At 38.6% G+C, this 18,718-nt stretch overlaps 1 protein-coding gene across 3 annotated transcripts in view; it reads left to right on the top strand.

The window, feature by feature from the left end:
• PTGER3 (prostaglandin E receptor 3) overlaps nt 1-18,718 on the top strand; it is a 200,105-nt gene that overhangs the window by 160,539 nt on the left and 20,848 nt on the right. Inside the window, exons 4-5 of one of the 3 annotated variants that reach the window (XM_025374514.1) lie at nt 4,690-4,756; nt 7,026-7,062. The exons of the other annotated variants lie outside the window; for them this stretch is intronic. Of the exons in view, the coding sequence (XP_025230299.1) occupies nt 4,690-4,756; nt 7,026-7,062 (104 nt within the window). Of the gene's footprint in view, nt 1-4,689; nt 4,757-7,025; nt 7,063-18,718 lie in introns of those variants that run through there. 3 annotated transcript variants of the gene reach the window in all.

Genomic DNA, 18,718 nt, shown 5'->3' with positions numbered 1-18,718 from the left:
AGCAGAGTTTTGCAAGTTGAGTAAAAGCAACTGCACTCAAGAATCAGGTTCCAGAGAGGACAGCATGTCAATAGGTATGGAGAAAGTAAGAGGGCTTATTATGTTTAAGGTACTTAAGGAACAAAAAAAACAAAAATTCCTATGAATATATAACTGGGTGCTCCTGCAGGTAACTCTAGAGATAAAACCAGAAGGAAAACCATAGCAGTATCTTGAAGCGCTTTTTATGCCAGCCTGAGGAGTTTGGACTTTGTCCTAAGAAGAGTGATTAAAAGGTTTTTAATATAAACATGATAAAAAACAATTTATCTCATAGTACCATGAAGGATAGGTCAGGGAGGACTGTGTGTGAGAACAGACTGTTACAGTAAGAAAACATAGTGTCTGTGGAGATGAATATTTAAATGCTAAAACTGATAAGACAAAGTAACTGGTTAGGATAAGATTAGACAAACCATGGCAGCTGAGTGGATGATTGTGCCATTTACCAAGATAACGTACACAAGAGAGAATTTGGAAGGGGTGATACTTACGGTAGATTGTAGCATAAGTTAATGGACCAGTATATTGCATTAGAGTTGTTTTGATGTCCACTTTTTTTTTTTTTTTTAATCATCCTCCACTAGTTTCCAGGGGTTAGAAGATAGATTTGGAGGTCATTTCAAATTTCACGTCACTTACTGGCTTTCTGATCTTAAGAGGACCACTTAATTCTATAAGCCTCAGTGCTCTCAGTGGCAAAATGGTAAGAATACTTATGTTACAGGGGTGTCAGAAATAAGGGTTAAAAGAGAAAATGAATATAGAGTCCTGAAACAAAATGCGTGTTGTTAAATAAATGGCAGTTGTTATTATTACTTTTGTTGTTGTCTGTTGAATGCTCACTGAGTGGAGGGTCTATGCTTCCTTCACTCTGTTGTTTCTGCAGGACCTTGTCTAGTGGTCTGTGTATAAAAGACTAAGCTGTAATCATTGAATTGAGCTGAACTGAAGTGGTGCAACATGGAAATGCCAAATGAAGTTGCTGGAAGACATGAAGCATTTATGCATGTTTCATGTACTTTAGTTAAATAAGTCACCCAGAAAGAGTCAAGAGTAACATTTGGAGATGAAGGACAGGAAAAGAGCAATGATACTAATTAGGTAAGATGGAAAGTGGCTCCTAACAGTAGAAAAAAGTAAATTGACCCAAGGGAAGAAGCCTAAGAACAAGTCCTCACAGACACGTGGGGCCTTCAAGAGAAGTCAGAGATCTGATGGTTCTCCTTAGCTCAAGGTTTCACTGAGATGTTGTAATAGCAATTATCTAACATATTGATCACTGCAAGAAGAAAACTATAGATCATAAGCCATACGAAAAGAATTAAACACTATCCTAGTATAGAAACCTAATCTGAACATTGATATATTGTCGAATTGTCATCACGATTCTTATTTTATTTTTCTTTTGGTCATTTAATTTTCTCTGAATGTGAGTCACGTTAATATTTATATGTAATTTTAGGTTGCCTTTGCATTTTATACTAAATTTGTCCAACAGATAAATAAAAATATTTATCATTAACATAAATTAAATAAAATATAAGCCAACAAAAACACAGCACAATCTTTTTTTTTTTTTTTTTTTTGAGACAGAGTCTGGCTCTGTTGCCCAGGCTGGAGTGCAGTGGCACGATCTCAGCTCACTGCAAGCTCCCCTTCCCGAGTTCACACCATCCTCCTGCCTCAGCCTCCCTAGTAGCTGGGACTACAGGCACCCACCACCACGACCGGGTAATTTTTTGTATTTTTAGTAGACGGGGTTTCACCGTATTAGCCAGGATGGTCTTGATCTGACCTTGCAATCCGCCCCCCTCGGCCTCCCAAAAGAGCACGATCTTAAGTGGAAATCTGACTGAGGTACTGGTACTGGATTTAAATTTGAGGGGTTAATTTGCCCATCCCTAAAGAGCTAGTTAGCATATATCTAGGTATAGTGGATAAATCTAAGCCATTGGGGCATGAAAAGGGGGGAAATCTTTAACACCACATACATTCAGCTGTTCTTATGCACTTTCTTTTTTAAAAAACCTACTACACTCCTGCTGTGCGCTATGGCCCACCCTATCTCGGGGCTGCTGCAAATTGCTACGCACATTATTCATACCAGCAGGGTGCCAAGCAGAGGAGAGGGAAGGTGAATCCCAAAGAAACAAGCATCTTTTTCTAATTTGCATAAATCTATGGCTAAACAACAGCACAACTACATCCTATGCCCCACAGTCTTTTCCATCAGAAAAAAAAAAAAAAAAGATCCCCAAATTCACAAACCAAAGCCTAGTTTCTTAGCATAGATTGTGCTTTTTTTCACATCTCAGATGAATTTAAAAGCCTGAGATGGGATGGAGAACAGGGAGACGTAGGTTAAAGGGAACATAGTTGCTATTATGTAGGATAAATAAGTCTAGAGATCTAAATTATAGCATGAAGACTATGGTTAATGATATCGTATACTGGAAATTTGCTAAGACAGATTTTAGGTGCTCTTAACACACACACACACAAAGATAACTATGTGAAACGATAGATACATTAATTTGCTTGAATGTAGTAGTTATTTTACTATGCAAATGTATATCAAAACATCATGTTGTATACCTTAAGTACATACAATTTTTAAAATGCCTGGGAGGCTGAAAAAAATACAATCTACATAGATACATTTTGATGTTCCTGAACTTCCCTAACCCTCTCTTTAATTGTCTTTAGAAGCCTATTATTTATCCTTTAAATGGTGGTTTTTCAGAGTCTTTGGATCTGCCCGAATTCATAAAAGGCCATCACTTTGATGCCCCTTCATGATTGTGAGGTGCCTATTGCAACACGACCATGACTGCTACTTCTGCTAGGAGGGCTTGTTGGGGCTGTTCTCTGCTCCTGGAAACTCAGCTTAGAGAAAGGCCAGGAGAAATCTTGCTAGTGTATGTAGAACTCTTATGCTGATTTTCAAATAGTCAACTCCCACAGCTTTGCACGCTTTAACACCAAAATGAAAGACAGAAACAGTGTTATTGCTTCCTTGCTCTCCAGTCAGGAACAAACACAGATGAAGCTGCCTTTACCCATACCTATTTTGAGTTACTCAGAAAGATCTAAATAGAATCTTATATCCAAACATAATGGAAGAAAGAAAATAGTTTTCTACTTTTTGCTCTTGTTTGTATTCTGGTCTACAGTTTGTGTCTGAATATGAGTTTTGGAATATTATGAAACAGCATAACCACTCTGCTAGAAAATAACAGCTAGTATAAATCAGCCAGCTCACAAGCAAAACAGATTTTTAAAATCTGCTTTATATTCTCTAATGCACCACAGAGAAGATGTCAAGAATTTGAAATTTAAATACAGAGAAAAATTATTTAGAAACTTTGTTGAAAAATAAGTATAGACAGGAGCAATAAACAAATCTATCATATTGGAACCTAGAATTGCACTGCAAGGAAGCAAATTTCAGTTATTTCCCATGCCATAAAAAATATCAAATACTATAGATTTAGAAACCTGAGCCTTCCTCATGCCACCAAAAATGGGGGATGCGGGAATGTTACCAATAGGACAAATTACACACATTTGGGTTGAAAGAAAAGAAAGAACTGTAATAAGCATAACCAGCAACATGCAGAAAATCAGCAAAAGAGCTTGGAGATCAAAGCAGAGCATAACCTAAAGCTAAAGCCTTTTACAGACTATACCAAGTCATGCATGAAAAGTGCCAGGAAGGAAAATATTTACTAAATTCTCCACTTAGTCCCTTTGAGATAGCAGTATTCTGTAGAATTTCAATGGAAGTGCAACAAGATCCAAAGTGTTATTAGAGTCCATATAAATGTCCTTTCCCCTCTCACTGGTCTCAAGCCCTCACCATTAGTACTTTGAAGGGCTCTTAACCCCACTCAGTAAGGTTTTTCTTCATGGCCAAAGGAAAAATATAGACTTCTCTTCCAAGACTTCCAGATGTTTCATTATTGGTCTCAAACTGAAACTGAAGTTTCATCTTCAGGATCCTCCCTCTCACATCCCCTGTGTTGCAACTTATCTGTCTCTAGTGTTAACTTATTCTTCCTTCGAAGCAATAAGGAGAAGTATTTAAGAACTGGGTCAATAGGGTCAAACAAATTTTGATCCAAGGACCAGCTCCACCATATACCAACAGTATGACCTTGGCAAGCCATTTCATTCATTCACTCATGAATTCAACCATATTTATTGAGCATCCAGTGTGTGCTGGAATCTGTGCTTAGCGTTGGAGATAAAGAACAGTACAAAAACTCCTGTCCTCATGAGACCCTTATTCCAGTTAGGGGAGATAGAAAATGTCTAATAATTGCCATGATGAAAACTAAAGCAGAGTAAAGATGCAGAGAGTGATGGGGGAGTGGAGAGAAGAGAGAAAGGAGAGAGGTTGTGCTTTTGACAGGTTGATCAAGGAAAGCTTTTCTGATAAGATGACATTTAGATGGAAACCTGAATGAATGAGGAAGTGAGTCTTGTGGTATCGGGGAGATGGTGTCCCAGGCAGAGGGATGATGAGTTTGTGGTCCAATGATTTCAGTCTCTTCTTTAGGAACTACTCCCCATTGGTATTGTATCCCTGTTTTGGTCAGTTTGGGAAGCTATAAGATATCACAGACTAGGTGGCTTAAACAACAGAAATTTGTTTCACACAGTTCTGGAGGCTGGCAAGTTCAGGATCAGGGTGCCAGCAGATTTGGTGTCTGGTGAGTCCCTCTTTTTGGTTTGCAGATGTCAGTCTTCTCATTGTATCCTCAAATGGTGGAGAAAACAGAGAAAGGAAGCAAACTCTCTCTTGTCTCTTCTTAAAAGGGCATTAATCCCATTATGTGGGTCCCACCTTCATGACCCACCTTCATGATCTCCCAAAGCTCTATCTCCAAATATCATCACACTGGAGATTAGGGTTTCAACATATGAATTTGGTGGGTAGGTATGGGGGAGACAAATATGCAGTCTTTAGCAATCTCTGATCACATGAAGCTGTTGTGAAGATCATATGTGGTTTATAGTATAAAAGTGCTTAGGGCCATTATTGGAGCATAAGAAATGGTCACAAAAAGACAGTATTATTTTTTCTATCAGGTTCAGCAAGAATATCCCCTTTGAAAGCTCCTTTGCCATATGCTTCCTCCCATCCTCATTGCCAGCATTATTCCCCTCTCCATTTGTTTTGCATGGCATGTTGTACACTGTACAACATGTAAACTGTACAACATGTACAGCACTGTACAACACTGTACAACATGTAAACACTGTAATAGCATTTATCATATTGTATATCTTTATTCTTTTCTTTTCCCTTTTTTTTGTTTCCTCAGTTAGACTGTGAGCTTGATGAAGGGAGTGACTGCACCTTATTCTTGGGCCCTCAGAGCCTAGCACAGTGCCTGACGCATTAAAGTTTCTAAATTCATGCTTGTTGAATGAATAAATGAATGAACTTAAAACACTTCTTGTTCCACGAAGTTTTTAAACTTACTCTCATCTCTATCTCCATTTACATTTTGTATCAGTCATATTACATAATATATGTATCACTTAACCCGTATTATTTTGTATGTAAAATTTTTTGCATCTATATCTTGTTTCCAACTAGATCATAAAGTCTTATGGAACAGAAATGGTATATTTTATTCTTTGTATCCTTCTTAGAGTGTTATGTACATACATGGGTTAATTATCATTGTACTGTTAAAAGCTTAATGAATAAATGCACAGATGGACTTAAAAGCCATTTGATGGAGTATTACACTTTTTTAATGGATGGAGTGAGTAATGATGTTAGAATATGACTACTATTGCTTCAGAGCAACCACAGAGAACCTCCGAAGTCCAACCCAGAGAAGCTTTAGAATGCTCTCATAATGAAGTGGAGCAATAAAAATCTCAATATTATTTCAAAACTCAGAATTTATTCCTGGTCACTAAAAGAAGTAAAAAGAGTCTAACTCTTCAGAATCAGACAAATTTTGGCTCTTGTGTTTTCAGGAAAATGATCTTGGAATAGTTAGACAAAGGACAAAAAATATACAGAATTCAATGGGGTGTGATTTTAGTATCTAGAAGAGTTGTGTTCCAAATAAAGGAAGCATACAACAAATATAGAGGATTCCCCTCATGCTCCTATTTACGATAATCTAGAAACATGATGGAGTTCTTTTACATAGAAAGACACCTAAATATCTCAGCCAGAAAATGATGCAAAATTCAATAGCAGCCTGTATGTGGTTTCCAATCTCTGTAAGTGGACAGAATTCTACATGTATCCACTGAATTTAAGGGGCACGGATGAAAAGACCACCCCAGTTAGAGAGTGTATTAATTTTCTATTGCTTCCTAATAAATCACCACAAATTTAGTGATGTAAAGCAACACAGATCTACTATCTCACAATTTCTCTGTGGGAATCTGGGTATGCATTAGCTTGGTCTCCAGCTCAGGGTCTCATTCGGCTGAAATCAAAGTGTCAGCCAGGGCTGTGGTCTCAATTGAGGCTTGAGATCATCTTCTAAGTCAGCAGGAAAGTGATGCTGCTGCTGCTGCTGTTGCTCCTGCTTGTCTTCTTTTGTCTCTTTTAAGGTTTTACCAGATTAAGTCAAACCCTCCCAGGAACGTTTCCTTTTTAATTAACTCAAAATCAATTGACTAGCAGACTTGATCGCATCTGGAAAATACCTTTGGCAATATAATGTAACATAATCATGGGAGTTATAACCCATGATATTCCCAGCTTCTGATCACACTCCAGGGGAGATGATCACACAGCTCGTGTATACCAGGGGGTGGATATCTTGGAGGTTATCAGAATTTTGTCTAATTCAGAGGGCACTGAGACAGATAAATAAGAATCAGGGTGTCCCAAACAACAGCATTACACCTAAGTGTCTCAAAATTACTTAGGATGGTAAAATTACTGGGGATGATATAATTGTGTTCTGATCCTTTTGTTTTTTCTTTTTTTTTTTTTTTGAAATGGAGTCTTGCTCTGTCGCCCAGGTTGGAATGTAGTGGAGCAATTTCTGTTCGCTGCAACCTTCACCTCCTGAGTTCAAATGATTCTCCTGCCTCAGCCTCCCAAGTAGCTGGAATTGCAGGCATGCACCAAAATGCCTGGCTAATTTTTGCATTTTTAGTAGAGACGAGGTTTCACCATGTTTGCCAGGCTGGTCTTGAACACCTGACCTCAAGTAACCCACCCACCTTGGCCTCCCAACGTGCTGGGATTAGAGGTATGAGCCAATGTGCCTGGCCATGTTCTGATCTTTTAATGATGGCAACATTTAGTATTGTAGAGCATGAAAATGTCAAAGTCACAACTCTAAAATGTTTTTATTTAGAAATATGTGCCTATTAGAATTTTAGTTACTAGTATTATTTAAGAAAATTGGACTTTTTATAATAACAGGTCAACATTGTAATTCCAAGCTAAAATGAGTGAGTAATTGCTTTAGGCTTGTAATTTCAGATTAAAATCTTACTTGGAACATTTAAGAGAACTTCAGATGCATCACATCTATAAATTTAATTTATTAGGATTATAAGAGTGACTTAAGTTCTTGGGAAGTTTCTTAAGTTGCCTAACTGGTATACTTAAAAAGAAAATAAAAATATATTACACTAATAAATGTGCTTAAATATTTAAGGAATTTAATTAAGTAGTGAAATCTTCCTTCAAAGTAATTATAAAATTTGCTATATTTATGAATGTATTAATAAGATTTATAAACTAACATAAAACCTTAAGAACAAGAGTTTAAATAAATTGAACACTAATTTTGCACCAAAGTTACGTTAAATAGGTTTTTTTCTAGGCATAAAAACTGCCCTCAGGAACATAAAAATACTCACGTTCAACAAGTTTCAACTGTGCTATTTTGTATGACCTTTGTCAAGTTACTTAAATTCTCTTAGCTTCAGTTTCCTCATCTACAAAATGGGTATCATCATACTAACTTTTAGGGTTGCTGGAAGGGTTGAGATATTTTGCATAAAGTGGTTGGAACATGTAAGGCCCTCAATAATGAGAACTCAAAGAAAAAGAGATTAGAGAGCCCAAGATGATAGATTAGAAGCCACTCAGGTGTGCTGCTCTCAGAGAGGGAACAAAAGGGCTAGTGAACACTGACCCTGCAGGCCAAACATCTGAGAAACCACATTGGGATCCATCAAGGCAGCAGGGGGCACATAGCAGAGAAAAGCAAAGCTGGACACCAGCCTATCTTGGCTTAGTGTGAAACCAGGAGAACCTCTCCCACATAGTAGAGGGTGAGTGAGTGAGAGCCCCCTAGAAGATTCGCACTCTCCACAGGGACCAGTGCAAGACTGGGAATGGGAGAATCCCTCTGGCCCCCCACACTCCCATCTGTGATAATAAAATGAGGTAGAGAGCCACCTGATCATTTTGCGGAGGCAACTCTTGAGTCCAAGAGGGCCTCTACTGGTCATTTTGCGGAGGCAACTCTTGAGTCCAAGAGGGCCTCTACAACCCTTTGGCCCCAAAGCAGACCAGCACTGGCACCATAGCTCCAATAGAGGCCACAGTTGCAGTGTCTGGGAGAAATAAGATTGATCTATCCTCACCTCATTGGACAGTACCAGCTTCCAGCCCAGTGGTGCTGCTTCTTCCTGAACTTGGCCAGCAGCCACAGCCTCCTGCTGTCCCAGGAAGCACCCAGATAGCAGAACAAGCAATCCCACCCACCCCCACCACTGAACCAGGTGGAGAAAGCCTGCTAGAGCTTCCAGCCCAACAGTCCCACTTCCGTGTAAACTCAGCCAAGGGTGCAGCATTCTGTTGTCCTGAGAAACACCCAGACAGTAGGGTGGGTGACACCACACACCCATGCCAGTGGTAGCCAAGGGGGGCAATGCCTGCTAGATCTTCAAGCCCAGAAAACCCTCTTCTGCCTGAACTCAGCTAGCAGGCAAAGCCTTCCATTGTCCTGAGAAACACTGAGATGGCAAGATGGGTGACCCTACGAATCCCTAACACTGGAAGCCAAGTGGGTAATGCTTTCCAGAGTTTCCAATTCAGAGGTTCCACTTCTGTCTAAATTTGTTGGGGGTGCAGCTTCCTGTTGCCCTGGAAACACCCAGATGGCAGGGTGGGCAACCCCACCTACCCCTGCCTCTCATAGCAAGATAGGCCACACCTGCTAAAGCTTCCAGTTCAGTGGTTCTGCTTTTACCTAAACTCTGTAGACAGATGCAACCTTGTGTTTCCCTGAGAAACACTCAAACAACATATTAGGGCCAACCCAGCAAGGAAATGGCTTGTCTGCTAACTGCATACTCTGCCTAAGGAAGTCCTGTGGACGAGAACATCCAACAAAAGAAACACAGTCATAGAGACAGTAATTGGAGGGGTCTCTTCTAAGACCCAGGAGCAGACTATAATTGAAGCCAGTTGTCTAATCTTACCAAGAACCACAGTCAAACCCTCAAGGGCACCAAAAAGGTAAAAGCAAAAAGCCCATCCAAAGGACTGCAACTTTAAAGACTGAAGAAACATCAGCCCACATCGATGAGAAAAAAACAGTGCAAGAACCCTGACAACAACAACAACACAAAAAGGCAAAAATGTCTTCTTACTTCCAAATGACCACACTAGTTCCCCAGCAAAGGTGGTTAACCAGGCTGCAGTGACCGAAATGTCAGAACTAGCATTCAGAATATGGATAGAAATGAAGATCATTGATATTCAGAATAAAATTGTATCCTAATCCATGAAATCTAAATAAAATAATAAAACAATACAGGAGATGAAATATAAAATGGCCATTTTAAGAAAGAATCAAACTGAACTAATAAGAGTTGAAAAACTCACTTTAAGAATTTCATAATACAACAAGTATTAACAGCAGAATCAACCAAGCTGAGGAAAGAATCTCAGAGCTTGAGAGATTGCTTCTCTGAAATAACTCCATCAGACAAAAATAAAGCAAAAACCATAAAGAATGGATAAAACCTCTGAGAAATATGGGATTATGTAAAGACAGCAAGAGATCAAATCTATAATTCATTGGCATCCCAAGGAAAGGGAGAGAAAGCAAGCAACTTGGAAAACATATTTGAGGTTATCATCCATAAAATTTTTCCAAGTCTCACTAGAGAGGCCAACATTTAAATCCAGGAAATGCAGAGAACCCCTGAAAGACACTATGCAAGACAACCATCCCCAAGACACATAGTCATCAGATTCTCCAACGCTGAAATGAAGGAAAAAATGTTAAAGGCAGCTAGAGAGAAGGGGCAGGTCACCTACAAAGGGAATCCCATCAAGCTAACAGTGGAACTTCCAGCAGAAACTCTACAAGCCAGAAGAGACTTGGGGGTCTATATTCTTGGGGGTCTATATTCAGAATTCTTTTTTTTTTTTTTTTTTTTTTTTACAGAGTTTTGCTCTTTCACTCAGGCTGGAGTGAAGTGGCGCGATCTCAGCTCTCTGCAACCTCCACCTCCTGGGTTCAAAAGATTCTCCTGCCTCAGCCTCCTGAATAGCTGGGATTACAGGTGCCCAGCAGCATGCCTGGCTAATTTTTTTATTTTTAGTAGAGACGAGGTTTCACCATGTTGGCTAGGCTGGTCTCGAACTCTTGACCCCAGGTGATTCACCCGCCTCACGCTAGGGTTACAGGCGTGAGCTACCTCTCCCAACCTCAGCATTCTTGGAAAAAAAAAAAAGAAATTCCAACCAAGAATTTCATATCTAGCCAAACTAAGTTTCAAAAGCAAAGGAGAAATAATACCATTTTCAGACAAGCAAATGCTAAGGGAATTTGTTACTGCCTTGCACTGTCACCAAAGGAGTACTAAATATGGAAAGGAAAGACTGTTACCAGCCATCACTAAAGCACACTTGAGTATATAGGCCATTGACACTATAAAGCAACCACACAATCAAGTCTGCATAATAACCAGCTAACAATATGATTACAGGATGAAACCTACACATATCAATTTTTTTTGTTTGTTTGTTTGTTTGTTTGTTTGTTTTGAGAAGGAGTCTCACTGTTGCCAGGCTGGAGTGCAGTGGTGCAATCTTGGCTCACTTCAACTTCTGCCTCCCAGGTTCAAGTATTATCCTGCCTTAGCCTCCCAAGTAGCTGGGACTACAGGTGTGCACCACCACACCCAGCTAATTTTTGTATTTTTAGTAGAGACAAGGTTCCTCCATGTTGACCAGGATGGTCTTGATTTCTTGACCTCATGATCTGCCCGTTCGGCCTCCCAAAGTGCTGGGATTGCAAATGTGAGCTACTGCGCCTGGCCACACATATCAATATTAACCTTAAATGCAAACAGAATAAATACCTCAATTAAAAGGCACAGAGTGGCAAGTTGAATAAGAAAGCAAAACCCAGTTATATGCTGTCTTCAAGAGATCCATCTCACAGAGAACGACACCCATAGATTCAAAGTAAAGGAACAGAGAATAATTTACCAAGCAAATGGAAAACAGAAAATAGCAGGGGTAACTATTTTAATTTCAGAAAAAAGAGACATTAAACCAACAATGATCAAAAAACAAAGAGGGAGGCTAGATGTGGTGTCTCACCCCTATAATCCCAGCACTTTAGGAGGCCAAGGTGGGAGGATCATTAGAGTTTGGGAGTTCGACACCAGCCTAGCCAACATGGTAAAACTCCATCTGTACTAAAAATACAAAATTTAGCCAGGTGCTGTGGCTTACACTTGTAATCCCAGCTACTCAGGAAACTGAGGCATAAGAATAGCTTGAACCTGGGAGGTAGAGGTTGCAGTGAGCTGAGATCATGCCACTGCACTCCAGCCTAGGTGACAGACTGAGAGTCTGTCTCAAAACAAAACAAAACAAAACAAAAAAAGAAGGACAGAAGGGCATTACATAATTATAAAGTGTTCAATCCAACAAGAAGATCTTAGTATCCTACGTATATATCCACCCAACACAGGTGTACCCAAATTCATAAAGCAAGTACTTACAGACCTATGAAGAGATTTAGATAACCACACAACAATACTAGGAAATTTTAACACCCCATGGCTATATTAACCATATCATTGAGGCAAAAATACTAACCAAGATATTCAAGATGTGGACGCAATATTTGACCAAATGGACTGAACAGACATCTACAGAACACTCTACCCCAAAACAGAATATACATTCTTCCTATCTGCACATAGCACATACTCTAAAATCAACCACTCAATAGGACATAAAGCAATTCTCAACAAACTAAAAAACAAACAGAAATCATACCAACCACACTCATGGACTACAGCACAATAAAAATAGAAATCAATACTAAGAAAATCACTCAAAACAATACAATTGTATGGAAATTAAACAACCTGCTTCGGAATGACTTTTGTGTAAATAATGAAAGGAAGGTAGAGATGAAGAAATTCTTTGAAAGTAATAAGAACAAAGAAACAAAATACATAACTAAGGAAGTGTTAAGGGGGAAGTTTATGGCATTAAACACTCATATAAAAATGTTAGAAAGATCTCAAATTAATAACTACCATCACAATTAGAGAAACTAGAGAAACAAGAGCAAACCAATCCCAAATCCAGCAAAGGACAAGAAATTACCAAAATTAGAGCAAAATAAAAGGAAATTGAGATGCAAAATAAAATACACAAAAGATCAATGACTCCAGGAGTTGGACTTTTGAAAAAATCATTAAGATAGACCATGAGCTAGACTAATAAAGAAAAAAGGAAAGAAGATTCGAATAAACATAAATAGAAATGACCAGGGGTACTTTACCACTGATCCCATAGAAACACAAGAACACCTCAAAGATTATTAGGAACACCTCTGTGCATACAAACGAGAAAATCTAGAAGAAATGTATGAATTCCTGGAAACATATAACCTTCCAAGATTGAACCAGGAAGAAACTGAATCCCTGAACAGACCAATAACATGTTTGGAAATTGAATCAGTAATAAAAAACTTACCAACAGGAAGAAGCCCAGAACCGGATGGATTCACAGCCAAATACTACCAGACTTACAAACCTATGACCTCCATAGGTTTGTAATGAAGAACTAGTACCAATTCTATAGAACTATTCCAAAAAATTGAGGGGGAGGGACTCCTCCCTAACTCATTCTATGAGGCCAACATGATCCTAATACCAAAACCTGGCAGACACACAACAAAAAAAGAAAACTTCAGGCCAATGTCCTTGATGAACATAGATACAAACATCTTCAATGAAATACTAGCAAACCAAATCCAGCAGCACAACAAAGCTTAATCCACCATGATGTAGTAGACTTTATCCCTGGGATGCAAGGTTAAACATACACAAATAAAAAAAAGTGATTTATCACATAAAAAGAGCTAAAACCAAAAACAACATGATCATCTTAATAGGTACAAAAAAGCTCTCCATAAAAGTCAGCATCCCTTCATGCTAAAAACCCTCAACAAACTTGACATTGGAGGAACATATTTCAAAATAATAAGAGCCATCTATGACAAACGCATAGCCAGCACCATATTCAATGGGCAAAAGCTGGAAACATTTCCCTTGAGAACTGGAACAAGACAAAGATATCTACTCTCACCACCCCTATTTAAGATAGCACTGGAAGTCCTAGACAGAGCAATCAGGTAAGATAAAGAAATATAAGGCATCCAAATAGGAAGAGAAGAAGTCAAACTATATCTGTTTGTAGATGATATGATTCTATACCTAAAAAAACCCATAGTCTCTGCCCAAGAGCTCTTAAATCTGATAAACAACTTCAGCAAAGTTTCAGGATACAAAATCAATGTACAGAAACCAGTAGCATTTCTGTACACCAACAACGTCCAAGCTGAGAGCCAAATCAAGAATGCAATCCCATTCACAACATCACAAAAAGAATAATATATGTAGGAACACAGCTAACCAGCGAGTGAAAGATCTCCAAAATGAGAATTACAAAACACTGCTTAAAGAAATCAGAGAAGACACAAACAAATGGAAAAACATTCCATGCTCATGGATAGGGAGAATCAATATTGTCAAAATGACCACACTTCCCAAAGCAACTTACAGATTCAGTGCAATTTCTATCAAACTACCAATGAAATTATTCACAGTATTGGAAAAAAGTGTTTCAAAATTCATACGGAACTAAAAAAGAGCTTGAATGGCCAAGGCCATCCTAAGCAAAATGTACAAAGCTGGAGGCATCACATTACCCGACTTTAAACTATGCTACAAGGTTACAGTAACCAAAAGGGCAGGGTGCTGATACAAAAACAGACACATAGACCAATGGAACAGAATAGAAAGCCCGGAATTAAAGCCACAGACCTACAGGCATCTTGTTTTTGACAAAGTTGACAAAAACAAATAATAGGGAAAGGACTCCCTATTCAATAAATGGTGCTGGGATAACTTGCTAGCCATATGCAGATGATTGAAGGTGGACCCCATCTTTATACCATATACAAAAATCAACTCAAGATGGATTAAAGGCTTAAATATAAAATCCACAACATGAAAACCCTGGAAGATAACCTAGGAAACACCATTCTGGACATAGGCTCTGGCAAATAGTTTATGAAGACACCAAAAACAATTGCAGCAAAAACAAAACTGGACAAATATTTTCTCCCATTCTCTAGTTTATCTGTTTACTCAATTGATAGCTTCTCACAGCAAAAGAAACTATCAATTGACTAAACAGAAAACCTAGAAAATGGGAGAAAATGTTTGCAAACTACACATCTAACAAAGGTCTAATATCTAGAATCTATAGGGAACTTAAACACATTAATAAGCAAAAAACAAACAACCCCATTAAAAAGCAGGCAAAGGACATGAACAGACTCTTTTCAAAAGAAGACATACACATGGCCAACAAGCATATTATAAAATGCTCAACATCACTAACTAGCAGAGAAATGCAAATCAAAACCACAATGAAATACCATCTATACCAGTCAGAATGGCTATTATTAAAATGTCAAAAAACAACAGATGCTGGCAAGGTTGTAGAGAAAAGGAAATGTTTATACACTCCTGGTGGGAATGTAAATTAGTTTAGCCATTGTGGAAAGCAATGCAATGATTCCCCAAAGAACTTAAAACAGAATTATCATTCAACCCAGCAATCCCATTATTGAGTATGTGCCCAAAGGAATATAAATCATTCTACCATAAAGACTCATGGGCGCTTATGTCTATTGTAGCACTATATACAGTAGCAAAGACATGGAATCAACCTAAATGCCCATGGATGGATATACAACATGGAATACTACATAGGCATAAAAAGAACTAGATCATGTAGTTTACAGCAATATGGATAAAGCTGGAGGCCATAATCCTAAGCAAACTAATGCAGAAAAAGAAACCTGAATGCCACATTCTAACTTATAAATGAGAGCTAAACATTGAGTATACATGACCATAAAGAAAAGAACAACAGGCACTGTGTCCTACTTGAGGTTGGAGGGTGGGAGGAAGGAGAGATTTGAAAAATTCTCTATCAGGTACTCTGCTGATTATCTGGATGAAGAAATAAACTGTACACTAAACCTCTGTGATGTGCAATTTACCTGTATAACAAACCTACACATGTACCTCTACACCTAAAATAAAATTAAAAAATAAAAAGAAGAAAAAAGAAATTGTATTCTTCTCCTAAAACAAGGACACAGGCCTTTTTTACAGTCTACCCATGCCACTTTAAAAGTTCAATCTTCCATATACTTTCCTAAGTACTGATTAGTTTGTTACCTTTCTAGGCACAAATGATGTTTAGAGAATTTGAATGTCAACAGCAGGAGAGTAACCTGTCAAACCCCAGGGATACTGATCACACCCTTCAGATCTTAACCAGAAAGTGGCTGAAGGAAAACAATTACAAACCCATGTCTCATTTTAGTCCTTAAAATTGAGACATAGAAGGCAGAAAGTCAGCATCAGTCTCCAAGGACTTTTTGCAACCAGTATTTCTGTGCCAACATCTTAGGCCAAATTATTGGAATGAGGTTTAAAACACTAGGGGAAGGGAGAAGCTGAGTATTCCCTCTAGGCTAATAGTTGCCTGGTGAAATGTCACTGCATTTGTGTCAGAATGTGCAGAGGAATGCAATCCTGTCTGGGCAGAAGGCAAATAGAAAACCCAAAGGAGAGCTGATTCAATCACTCTGTATGATTTAAAATGTGTTATGGGCAGCAGAGATACTGATCCACTTTTCCCAGGTTCCTATATTTCGGGACTGAAACTGCTGTTTCAAAGAAAAAGAAAAACATGAAATGAATTATTCTGAGCACTTATACAAATCTTTTAGTGTGCTCAATTTCTCCTGAGAAAATGCAGTGATTTGATGACAGCTCTGGAAGGGAACAAGCAGAAGTATAGAAAGGGGTATGGGGAAGTGTCAGAGAGAAAAAGAGACAGAGGGAGAGATGTAAAGAGATAGAAAGGAGGAATATAGAAACAGAGAGAGTCTCAAAGAGAGAAAAAAAGGACAGATTCGGAGACAAGTTGTGAGGCAAGACCCAGACAGAGAAAACAAACACAAAGAAGTAATATTTAGAACACAGAGAGGCCTAACACTGAAAACCAATGACATAAAAACAAATGAAACACTGAAAATATATATATAATTTTTAAAAACCCAAGGAACCAGCCAGAGGAGCTGGGGAGGGAAAAGAGAGAAAGGAAGATAACCCATGGCAACACGCAATTGAGTCAATATTTATTGAGTGCCCACAGAGAGCATGGCAACCTACTGGAACTTAAATAGAAATAAATTCAATTCTCTCCAGTCCTGAAGGGTGGGGAAGCTCAGGTCTGCTGTGCTGCCTAGGGGCTGAGGAAGTGTGAGTACATGCAGATCCGCACTGAGCTCTGCTTGCTGCAGTTTGGTCCCAGCTCCACTTCCTTGGTCTGACCTGCAACCTTCTTCCCCAAATTCCACCAAAGAAAAACAAATTGAAGAGACACAAAGGTTTTTTGTGTGTTTTTTTGTTTTGTTTTGTTTTCCTATTTGTAACATCAGGTCTAAAACAAGTACTATTATTAGTAGTAATGCCATATTTCTTTATGAAACATAAAAACCTGGAAACTAGATGTTTTCAAAAGAGAAAAGTTGAAATTTTAAGAAGAGACCAAACAAGAGACCACTTTCATTAGGTATCTCCCCTCCCAGGTCCTGACATATATAATAATACATAGTATTTTAAAAGCACCAAAACCCCAGCCTGGTCAATATGGTGAAACCCCGTCTCTACTAAAGATACAAAAAATTAGCCATGCGTGGTGGCACGTGCCTGTAATCCCAGCTACCCAGGAGGCTGAGGCAAGATAATCGCTTGAACTCAGGAGGCGGAGGTTGCAGTGAGCCGAGATAGAGCCATTGCCCTCCAGCCTGGGTGACAGGGCGAGACTCCATCTCAAAAAAAAAAAAAAAAAAAAAGGCACCAAATCAAAACCTCACAAATCACCACTAAAGAACTTATCCTTGTAACCAAACACCACTTGTTCCCAAAAAAACCTATGAAAAATTAAAATAAAATAAAACAAATCTCTCTTATTTTATACAATTTCGTCTAGAAAGTAGGTTGTAAGAATATCAGAGTACACAGACACATGTCTGATCAAAATGTCTCCAAAAAACCTACAGAAAGGGAAATGTAGTCTGGTATATGACTCACCATGTCCACGAAATAAAAATAAACCATGATTTATAAGAAATACAACCATTTCCGGCAGTGGGTACTAGAAAATAGATTTGCAAGGAAAAGACACAATAATCGAAGCTCATTATGCTCCGTCAATGGACCATCCCCATTCAGACCAAACTATCTGGTAAACCTAAAGAAAGAAGGCACATAGCAGAATAATTTGTGGAATATTAGCTTATTAATTCTTCCTTTATTTTCCTATCTCACAACTGGAATTTTAGAACTGCTCAGCCTCTAGGATTTTTAGAGTGGAAAACCGAAAGATACTTAAAAGAGATTTTTGTTGTTGTTGTCATTTGAGAACTTCTTGAAGAAACTATGCTACTATTATCCTGAGGATGCAGGACAGAGAGAATACCTTCAGAGGCTTGGGAAGAGGGAGCTATGTCTCCTGAACCAAAAAGAGGGTCAAAGTCAAGGGCCCAGGCATTTCTCAGTAGCAGAATACCACCCCAGGGAGGTGGTATGTGGTAGTGGAAACGATCACACAGTCTGGAACAGATTCTCAATGGTACCCAGTGGACCAAGGACCAATGACTACATCTCAGATGATGTGGCACTCCCTATAACTAACTTTAGGAATTCAGCACAACTCTATGGTGTGGCAAGTCCCAGTAGTGACTTCAGTTGAAATCTCCACCACTCTAGCAAAATAGACTATGAGAACAATTTTAGTTAATTTTATTAAAAATGAGCTATTTCATATATACTTGAGTTTGTGATCTAGATGCCATATATGCTGCACAAACTTTGGCATCAAATAGAATGAGGTCTGAGTTAACTTTTGGTCATCTTACTTAATTTCTCCAAGTCTTACTTCTGTCATCTGTAAATGGAGACCAAAGGTAGAATTTTATTCATTTGTTATTATAAGCAGTGAGCAATAGGTGTATGCTCAGTGCTTAGTCCAGTACCTGGAACATAGTTAGTGTTCAGTAACGGTTGTTATTTTTATTCAGTTTGAAAAATGTCT

Source organism: Theropithecus gelada, chromosome 1 (genome assembly GCF_003255815.1).
Source record: "Theropithecus gelada isolate Dixy chromosome 1, Tgel_1.0, whole genome shotgun sequence".
NCBI lineage: Eukaryota > Metazoa > Chordata > Mammalia > Primates > Cercopithecidae > Theropithecus > Theropithecus gelada.
The sequence above is the reverse complement of the archived record's forward strand: the minus strand, read 5'-3'. Positions and strand labels throughout refer to the sequence as shown.